Source organism: Capsicum annuum, chromosome 8 (genome assembly GCF_002878395.1).
Source record: "Capsicum annuum cultivar UCD-10X-F1 chromosome 8, UCD10Xv1.1, whole genome shotgun sequence".
NCBI classification, from domain to species: domain Eukaryota; kingdom Viridiplantae; phylum Streptophyta; class Magnoliopsida; order Solanales; family Solanaceae; genus Capsicum; species Capsicum annuum.
This window is the reverse complement of record NC_061118.1, coordinates 30,850,617-30,861,581: the sequence shown is the minus strand read 5'-3', so window position 1 is coordinate 30,861,581 and position 10,965 is coordinate 30,850,617. Positions and strand designations below refer to the sequence as shown.

At 34.4% G+C, this 10,965-nt stretch overlaps 1 protein-coding gene across 1 annotated transcript; it reads right to left on the bottom strand.

The window, feature by feature from the left end:
• Window positions 1-1,593: 1,593 nt before the first annotated feature.
• LOC107838805 (25S rRNA (cytosine-C(5))-methyltransferase NSUN5) lies at window positions 1,594-10,668 on the bottom strand. The gene is made up of 13 exons (XM_016682006.2): window positions 10,263-10,668; window positions 8,361-8,419; window positions 6,103-6,153; window positions 5,892-6,027; window positions 5,547-5,632; window positions 4,661-4,759; window positions 4,500-4,553; window positions 4,265-4,409; window positions 3,747-3,808; window positions 2,976-3,063; window positions 2,811-2,879; window positions 2,547-2,708; window positions 1,594-1,963 (listed from the first exon to the last, which is right to left on the bottom strand). The coding sequence occupies exons 1-13, from the start codon at window positions 10,501-10,503 to the stop codon at window positions 1,770-1,772; spliced, it is 1,446 nt and encodes a 481-aa protein (XP_016537492.1). The 5' UTR covers window positions 10,504-10,668; the 3' UTR covers window positions 1,594-1,769.
• Window positions 10,669-10,965: the final 297 nt, after the last annotated feature.

The window sequence follows — 10,965 nt, the reverse complement described above, 5'->3', positions numbered from 1 at the left end:
GGCAATAGTTTTAGAACATCTCATAAATGAAAACATAACGTGGTAGAATTAACTCTTGCCCATGGGGCATAATTTGTTGTTGGAAAGTCCTTGAGCTAAGTCTTGCCTCTAAGACAATAGTTGTAGAATATCTCAATAAAAATATAATGTGGTAGAGTCAACTCTTGCCCGTGGGGCATAATTTGTAGTTTGAAAGTCCTTAAGCTAAGTCTTGCCTCTAAGGCAATAGTTGTAGAACATCTCATAAATGAAAACATAACGTGGTAAAGTCAACTCTTGCCCGTGGGACGTAATTTGTTTTTTTGAAAGTCTTGAGCCAAGTCTTGCCTCTAAGACAATAGTTGTAGAACATCTCATAAATGAAAACATAATGTGGTAGAGTCAACTCTTGCCCGTGGGGTATAATTTGTTGTTTGAAAGTCCCTAAGTTAAGTCTTTCCTCTAAGGTAAGAGTTATAAAACATCTCATAAATCAAAATACAATGTGGTAGTGTCAACTCTTGTCCATAAAACATAACTTGTTGTTTGAAATTCATAAGTCTTGCCTTTACAATGTAGTAGTGTCAACTCTTATCCATGAAACGTAGCTTATTGTTCGAAAGTCATAAGTCTTGCCTTTATAATGTGATAGTGTCAACTCTTGCTCAGGAGATGTAACTTGAATGGAAGAAATTGAAGAAAAGAACAAAAATAATAAAAATTGCGAAAAAAAAAATGAAAAAAAAAATGAAAAAAATAAAAATTAAAGAAAATGTAGAAATTGAGAAAGAATAGAAAAAAAAAATAAAGATTGATAAAAATAAAGATTAAATAAAAATAAAGGTCAAGAAAAATTTAAAAAGAAAAAAAAATCAAAGAAAATTTTTTTTTTTATATAAAAGTAGACGTTGAAAGGTGTAAAGAAAAAAAACGAAGGGTTGAGAAAAAACTAAAAAGAAAAAAAAAAGAGGAAAGAAATAATAAAAAAGAAAAAAAAAGTTGAGAGGAAAAAAGAAAAAAAGTAAGGGTTGAGAAAATTAAAATAAAAAGAGAAAAAAAAAATCAAAGTAAAATTAAAAAAAGAAAAAAATAAAAGTTGAAAGATATAAATATGAGGTTGTTATCCATTACGTAGATCATTTATGTAATTTGCTCTATTGATCAGGGATAATTTTGTCCAAAAAATATTGGTTAATAGGTAAATGCTATTTTAAGGAAGTTTTTTTATTTGGAGCTAAAATTTGAAAATTACCCTAATTTGGATCTATTTTTAGATTCACCCATTTAAGAGTAGTTGTTAAAAGAGCATTTAATACTCTTTATTGTGTAAGGATATTAGTTTTGGACATAATGGCTAAAAACAGAAAATAAATTAGATCGACTAACTCCAATTATCAAAAATTTAAAATTACTGATCATTTCTTTTCAAAATGGCCAGCTCATACCCTTTCCCCAAAGAAAAACTCAAAGAGTTAAAATATATCCTAGTCAAACCAATTCGCCAGTACTTTAGTATGTTGACTATCCATTCAATGATTACGCAACTAAAAATTTTTTTTAAACAAAATACATTTTTTGGAAAAGGAAAGAACCGAGGAGAAATACAATTGAGTGTAAGCATCAAATGCAAGTAAGTTTTTGCTGCATAACTGTTTAGTAGACAATTAGAAACCTGAAATGGAAATACAAAAGCTGGGCCATACTACATTCTCATCTGGACGAATTTCTGGTAATATCCTCTAGGATTTTATCAATTACGGATTGCCTGATTGATGGAAGTAAAAGTAGGCTTACAAGAACAAACCCAAAGTTCTGAGGAGGAAGAAAGAATTTATTTTTCTCTTCTTTCTTCGTTGAAGAGCTAGTAACCTGTTTCCAACATCTCTGTTATGCTTGGCTGGAGGACTCACACCCTTCCTTACAAATAAAGCAATAAAGAAGCCCTCCTTGTCTTCTATGAGATCGGTTCTCAGCACATGTTGAGCTGCAAATAAATAAAAAGGTAACATACACATGCAACTAAAGAAGTTCAACCGATGAAGAACCACAAGGGGCTAGCTTAGATATTTAAGACACATTGGCAGGAAGGACCAGAATGTATCAGTCCAAAAATGGAAGCTAGTTTTTAATGGAACTGAGTTATTGTTCTTCAGGATGGTGCTGTATCTTTTGAACTCTCATACATACATGTTTTCCTGCGGCCTTCAGTGTAAAGCAAATACTATACGCTATTGAAGGTGGTAGCACACAGTTTAATCTTCTGTCTAATGACATGCTGGCCTTTTGAAGATAAACGATGCTTTACTTCTAAAAGAATATAATTACAACAGTTTCAGTTAAAACAACCAGATCTAGCATAGATTATTAGCAATTGAAAACGAAATTATATGATGCCTGGAAATGCTTAGAGCACTTGAAAACTGTAAGAGCAATGTTCTTTCTTTCTTTCCATGGTGCACTTTCTTTAATAGTCTGGTTTGACCAACTCTTGGAAGGCAGTTGTTGATTCTAATGACAAGGGTCAGGTAAGCACCAATAAAGAAAGCTTATGAGATATGATCACTTACATCCATCAAAAATTGGATGACCTCGGCGAGGCCATTGGGGAAAGATTGTTGTCAGTTCAAACCCATAAGAAGAAGCAAGAGGCAGAACAGATTTGATGACATCTTCATTCTCAACTTGGTTAATAGAACAAGTGCTGTAAACAATTCTCTCTACAGCTGGAACTACATCAAGATGAGAGAGTAAATTTAGTCATATGCACAAAAATACATAAATTTGCATTTGTGGTTAAAGAAACAAATTAGAAACAATATTATAAATCTCACAAGATAATGCATGTTCCAACGCCTTTCTCTGGAAAGCAGCAAGCTTTTCTAGTCTATTTAAATCAGAGTCTGCGCAGTTTTTCCAGAAAAATATTTAAAAAGGAATTAAGCAAAGGGTTGGTTATTCAAAGGAATAGAAAATGAATACACAAAAAGCAAAATCACCTGCAGTATATGAGGGGAGCAGGTGATCTAATCTATCAACAGCAGTCCCAGATCCTGAACATGACGGATCTAACAGTATTGCTTGAACCTGGTGGCCGGTTTATGTGTTAAATAAACGGAAAACCATTCAAAAACTCCAAACTGAAAAACAGAGAGTTACAAAGTTGAAACCATGCTTGCTGAAAATGTGAACTGCCCACTTAATTTTTTGTTGTAAAATCGTCATCAGTCAGGAACATTAATTTGAGTGTAACCCAGCATTACTCCAGATCAAATATTGATAGTTAGACCAGCGTTGACTCATATCCTTTTTCACTCTATCCAGAAACAGGAAGGATTTTGTCCTTTTCTATGCTGGCATAAACACACTAAAATCATATGCCTATATTTAAGTATTTTTCAACAAATTAACAATGAAGAATCAAAGGCTTTGTCATGTTCAATCAAAGTATTACCGACTCACAGTTGAGGAGACATTGTGCTCTTCTCCAGTCTGTTATCCATTGTATCAGAGAAATTTATTTATATTTTGATTGATAATGGTATTAGAGAATCTTTTGATAAAAAAAATGAATTATGTGGATAAAACTAACAAGTTCTTCAAAGAAAACAATTCCTATCAATCATGTTTGTGAAATCAGGTCAGCCGATTACTTTTATCCAGTGCAGCAAGTTATATAGATTGATTAACTGGACAGAAAGTAACAGATTCCATTGAGTAAGTTGATAATATCTAACAACCAACAACCCGAAAAATGTCTTGCATGTTACCTTCGAGTACGCTGGATCCTCAGGACTCATGTTGAAGAAGTCCTCATGCTTGACTTTCACATCTAAGGACAAGTTAAGTTATCAAAGCATATTATGAAAACAGTGAAACAAAAACCAATTAGACAAATTATCTATGACTAACTGGTTTTAGGAATCAATTCAAATTGGGAATTGAAACCATTAAAGATATCTTCACTCTTCAGTTCCAAAAGCCATATTTTCACAAAACAAACTTCAGACACATAATGGAGAAAGGTGTTTACAGCATTAAAAGTCAAACGCTATATAGAAACTAATAACTTATACTCCATCCAGTTTGACCGAACACTTGCGAGATCACCGGAATTACTTAAAGATGGGATTATTTAAACAAAAACAAGGACCTAAGCACAGAGTTTAAGGGCTTCCAATACACTTCAGGTATATGTCCATCTAGAATCAAATGATGGTTAAATTTGTTCTGAAGCAATCTTATGCAAGAAGGTGAATAGGATACCAGAAAGCTGTTAAAAGGATACTAATTGCTCCAGCCAGTTCAATGGTGTTCTTCAGACGTTTAACCCTTTCTTTATTAAGTTCACAAGCTATTATCTTTCCATTTCCCTTCATAAGAGCAGCTAGATGAACAGTTTTGTTCCCTGGTGCCGCACATGCATCGATGACCTTCACAAGATAATAAACAACTATGAACAACACCCAAGTGGAAAATGAAAATCAAGAGAACACCTAACTACTCATTTTCCATGTAATTACCTCCCATCTGGGTTTAGGCCCAAGAGCAACTGCAACCATGGAACTTGCCTTACCCTAGTGAAACCAGAAACATTAATTGCATGCCAATGCAATCTATAACAAGAAACTCTTTCGCTGTATTCACATCAAAATTCACTGAGAAAAGAAAAAGAATTTTGCACCTGCAGAAAGACACTTCCACTTTTCACCAAAGGATGATCATGCAGATCAGTCCTTGGTGGGAAAATCAACAGACCAGAAACCATTGCATCCTGACAAACCTATTCAATGTGCAAAAAATAAACATAAATAAACTTTATAACAATGAGAATACAGCCCAATAAGAAAGTAAAATGGGATTCTATCTTTGTTCTTGTCCAATTAATCAGTTCTTCAAAAGGTGAATAATTTGATCAATGAACATTTGATTGTTTCCTCAATGCAGAATTGATACACACTAATTCTTCTATCTTTTGTAGAAACAAGGACACGAATACAGCAATAATAATATCATTGAGTTGACAAACATGAAGAATTTGCAGTATTACATACTTTAAATCATACCAATCTCCAGTAGTTCACACAGTATATTTAAGTCTGCCTTCTTCCTCTGTCCTCCCAAGTGAGGTTCATACGTCAATTATCAATTGAGAAGCCACTCTTCAAACTCTAGAACAGTTGGAACCACCCCCACTCCCCTCCTTTTCTTCCGAAAGGAAATTTCTCAACTTTAGGACCTCAATCTTTTATCATCTCAATATTCTAAACAAAACGTGCATGTCCACCATAGGACTATCATACCTCATTAGAGGTATAGGTACGAAAAAGAAAAAAGGACAACTATCGTAAAACCTGAATAAAAAATCTATAAACCTGTCAGGCAAATAATTCACTGGAGGAAGTACTGCAAATATGATAGTTGGGATCAGATTTTGGCTTAGTATGTTTAAGGAATTATTTCTGATACACCTTCCAAACCTATATTCTACAGAGTCAAATGACACCAAAGTTACTTCGAATTATTCAGGCAGCGCAACATAACTGCTGCATCTAAGGGTTATATCATACCTCATATTGTTTCTTAAATTCGAGTAGGGCAGACTCTATGTCCATCTTCAGAGTATTTACACGAGCATAACGGGGTTTCAGAAGGTCTGCAATGAAATGAAAAACAAGATTCCAGTGACACCTCTGAAACTGCTCTTTCTGCTCCATCTAATAAATACGCCAAGTTAACCCAACATAACCTAGTATATAGACAATTTTCCATCTATTTTTGATAAAGAAAGGATATTCTCAGTTCTCGGTTCAATTATATTTTAAAAGTCTGTAGATAAGTTTGAACTATGTATATAACAATTGTTTAAGCCATAGAGATAACCACCATTACATACTAGGAGTCGAACTACGAACCAGAGATTTTATAAGACTTCACTAAATCTGAGACATGTTTTACTTTCTTTCGCTTTAAGAGTTTGGCAAGAGCTGCCTGCAACACATCCTTTTTCTGCAGAAGAAACTTTTCTGCATCACCAGCTAATAAAGCCTCCTGTATAAAATTAAACCATCTCCATAAGCAAGAGCCCAAAGCAATGAAACACGCTGGGGATTATATTTACAATACCTGGCCAAAAAGGATGTCATACAAGATTATATACATTAATTCTTCTTGCCTCTGCAACAACATTAGCAGCAAAATTAGTGCAAAATTGAATCAAAGGGAAAAAAAAATCCACTCAAGAGATTCCCAAAGTGTATCTTGATTACGACCAGTCCAATCTATAGATCACCATAAAGTATTGCTATACGTTACTAATAATTGTCCTTCCAAAACACTGGTAAAGTTCCATTACAAAATGTCGGATTTCCCGATTGCTGCTTACAATTTATATGGATGTTTCATATTGCAATAATTCATTACTTTCTACTGTGCAGACAGATCCAAACTATTGCACACAAAAGATGTCTATACAACATGTAAAATAGTTGCTGTAAACAGGGTTACAGGATATGTTAAGAACAGAGTACTTCAAAAAAGCAAGTGAAAGATGAGTAAGGAGCACCTAGCTTACCTAGGTGGTTGGCACTAGAAACATTTAACTGAGCCTACAGTTAAAAAGGAAATTAAAGAATAATAAGAACCCTCCTATGCTTTTGAAATTTTGAATTGAGCTGGTTTCCTGGTTCACTGGATTATTTGAAGTGCAAACACCATATTTACTAGTTAGTTCATATCATGTTAAAACTGTTGTTCTTGATATAGTGAAATATCAAGAAGCAGCACTCAAGAAAAAGGTTTTATTTTGATATAAACAAAAAGTTCAGAGGTTTCCAAGATAAATTTGAAAATGACTATTGACCACTAAGAAAATATTATAATAGACTACTTACACCACAGATAAAATCATTAGTTATTTGAAAATTTTATGCTCTTAAGCTCTTCCCAGAAAGGAGAAAGCCATTTACTTTGGATAATCTATGTCTACTTCCAACCTTGAATGAGATATTTCTGTTGAAATCATCCCATCCCTTCATTATATTCCTCCGCAAGCCACAACCAAAAGGCATAGTGACATCCCGGTCATTGAAAGATGGACATAGGTGGTGTGGCGATCACTTATTGAAAGATAATTTTCAGATTTTGTATAGAATGTCATGACAAGGAGACATGTCGGTCCAACGTATTAGGGAGATACATGATGGAGAGAATTTTTGGGACATGAGATTTAGAAGGCATTTCCACGATTGGGAGGTGACCGACCCCCAGAGGTTGATGGCCACCCTTCACAGGCAAGTCAATTCGGTGGATGAACCTGATGCTTTGTGACGGGGTTCGGGGAACAATGGAGTTTTCTCTGTTAAATCATTTTTTGAGAAACTCCTAACTAGGGAGGAGGTCATGTTTCCATGCGATGCAATTTGGATAGCTTTGGTACCGAGGAAGGTGCGTTTTTTTCTCTTGGCTAGCATCTAGAGGTGTGATGTTGACGGCAGAAAATCTTACAAAGCATAAGGTTGTTTGTGTCGACTGGTGTTTCATGTGTAAAGAGACAGGGAAAGAAGTGGATCATCTTCTCATTCACTATGTCTTTACCATGAGATTATGGTGGGATATGCTTCGGTGGTTTGGAGATGTCAAAAACTGTGAAAGATTTAATGTTTAGTTGGAGAAGAGGGATGAAGAGAAGACGTAAGGCTTGGAATTTGGTTCCTCTTGCGTTGATGTGGGTTGTTTGTATAGAGAGAAGTAGGAGAGCTTTTGAGGTGGTAGAGTCTAGTTTTTCTCAGGTGAGGAATAGCTTCCGGGCTCTTAGTTTCTTTTGGTGCACCTATAATATTCCTATTTGTATAGAAGAACACGTGGAATTTGTAGAGAATCAGATTTTGCAGACACTTTACTTTTTGTTTTCTCCATTGTATAAGGCCAACTCAGCCTTGTTTATGAATGAAATATATTTAACCTTATCAAAAACAAAAATCTATGTCTATTTGATAATTTGAAGATGTTGGCACCTACAGTCTGTCAACAACTTCATTTTATTTAATCAAACATAAAATGATGAAACCTAATTAACTATACATTAAAAAAGTAATAGAAAATATTCAAATGAGGAACACCTATGCCGAACATATGTTATTCAAAATATTACTCAAAAAGAGAAACGAAAAGGAGGAAATCTTCAAGTACGACAACATGCCCAATGTAATCCCACAAGTGGGGACTAAGGAGGGTAGGATGCACGCAGATCTTACTCCTACCTTTTGGGTAGACAACAAGAATTTCTCATGTACCACAGGTAAGCCCCTATACCATGCAATGAAAGAAGTCAAAGTGCCAAAATCTAACAATCAATGAAATCAGACGTTGAAAATATTTCTAACCTTCCACTTGTTGCTCAGCACATTGGCCGTGTGAAAGATATCCTTGATAACGGGAAGATCTGCAACAAGGAAGAATCCAGAACATTTGCAATTATGAAGCCAACAGATGGACCTTTTTGTAGGTATGGAGATAGCATGAATTTGAGTTACTAAGTTAATACCAGTGCTTTTAAAAGCAAAAGGCAAAAAACCAACAAAACCCATGGGGCTTGAAGTGAAAAGAGATAAGTGAAGTGCACCCTTTCTTGAAGTGAAGCGACAAATTATGAAGTTAAAAAATAATCAAACATGTATAAACTTAGTACTACAACAATCAAATGCAATTAACACAACTAATTTCAGTATTGGATAAGCAATATTCCCTCTATTCCAATTGATATGAAATCATTTGAATCAACCCAGAGTTTAAGAAAGAAATGAAGAATTTTGAGACTAGTAGTCTCAAAGCTTTCGAAACTTCATAATAGTTTGTGTGGCTGTAAACGTCCGAAACTTCTAGCCTTAAGCATATCATAACTTTTTGTGTGGGTATAAAAGCTTCACATTAAGGGTAATTTTTCTTAGAATAATGCTAACTGTTAAGGGTAAAATGAAAAGTGTAAGGTTAATTGTTTTCAAATATATAAATGTGTCACTCTTTTTGGAATGGACGAATAGAGAACCAGCGTCACATAAGCTAGAATGGATGGAATAATAACGATAATAATCCAACTTCTCAAAGTTGAGATGTAAAAGAATCGATCGCTTATTGTTGGGATCAATTTGTGCATCATTGTTGCAAAGGCACATTTCTACGAAACACATGGTTTCACTGATAAATCAAAAACGCTTCGCTTCGCATTGCTCCATCAACTTAAGCTTTTAATAACACATTTTGACACTTAAGATATTTAAAGAGTAAATAGCTTCCAATATGTTATGGTAAAGTCTTTGAGATTATAAAATTCAAAAGACTACTCTGCGCCACTGAAGTCCATGTACTAGTTATGATTTTTTGATAAAATCACAAAGAGAAAACCGAAAACAATTACTACATTAAACCTCCAAGAGACAAGCTATGAATCATGCTTCTTACAATTTCTTTTTTTTTTCTTTTTGATGAAGTAAGTAGATTCATTCAAGGGCATCAAGAAGATGCAAACATTAAAAGGATAGGTCAGTTAAGCTCCCATAAATAAGGATTTGTAGCTTCTTTTTAAGCTATAGAGCTAACAAAATCAAAGAAGAGTTCTAACAATTCTCAACTAGTAAAATGAGAAGGGCGAGCAGATGCTTCTGATTTCAAAGACTATATTATTATCTTAAGTAGCAAAGATAAGTGCCACCCATTTTCCAACTGTAACGACGGTCCAGACTCTAGAGCAAACAACTTTCGCCACCGTACATCAGAAACTACACAGAAACATTTCAGGTTAATGCCTGTAGAGGTTAAATTATCCCATGACCACTTCTGAATAGCAAAAACACCCAAAATGCAGTTGACCAAGAAAGCAGACAAGCAATTTTAGTCAGCCGAACATGTATTCATTTGCATTTAGCAGCTAGAAATCGGTAAAAGCCCTTCAGCAAATTGCCTAAATATTAATACTCTTCTTTTAGCTCCATCCTCTCATTTTGTGATAGTAAACATAAATTATGGATACTTTTCAAGGACTACAACCTTAAAGATATTAGATGGGCTTTTCTCAACGCTAACTACCACTTACCCAAGTACCTAATCGTCAAAACAAACTTTACTTCATCTGGATTACTTGCCCGTCAAACAACTTGATTTTTTTCTTAACTTCATACCTTGTCAAATACTATAACAAAATAGGCTTTTAAAAAGAAAAAGAAAAAAATTGGCATGCGCTCTAACAAGTATTTAGAAAAGGGGTACTATTATTAAGTGGGTGAACTTACATTTGAGTGTTTGACAAACCAAAGCATAAGTAGCTCTTTTGTTCCTGACAGAGGGGCTATACACAAGCGACTTGATGGAGCCAACAGCTCGACGCCAAGTGTCTCCTTGTAGAATAGTTCGCAAGACCTTTGTGGCTTCTCTGCGTGCAAAGTACGCCGAGCGCTCGGCGTTGCTCAGTCGCTTCTGGTTCGTATTCTTAGCCGCCAGTTTGATATCCCCTTGCACCTTCTTCCGCGCCATAGCTTCGACCCCGGCTGGTCACTGTGAGCTAAATGTTAGGACTAGAAAAAATTGGACAAGATGTTTTTAAGGCTTTATATCGGTGACACTGACCAAGTATAGGGGTCCCAAACAATTTAAAAGAAATTAATTAAGTTAACTAGTATAAGTCGCCGCGCTTTAAAAACTTAATTAAACACTTTAGAAAAAACTTATAAGTACTCACGTGATGCGTCAAACTTTTTTTAAAATAATATTTATTAAAAATAGTAGATTATTAACTTTGAAATTATAAAATTAGTCAACTTTTATTGTATCTCCTTAACATATTTATTAATTATGAAATATTAAATAAATTATTAATAATAAAATTACAACTAAACTTAAGCACTAATTACAAATGCAATTATTTTAGATGTTTGGATATGACAAAAATAATATTAGATTTTTTATTAGGGTTACTCGACTTTCTTAAGCCTCTAG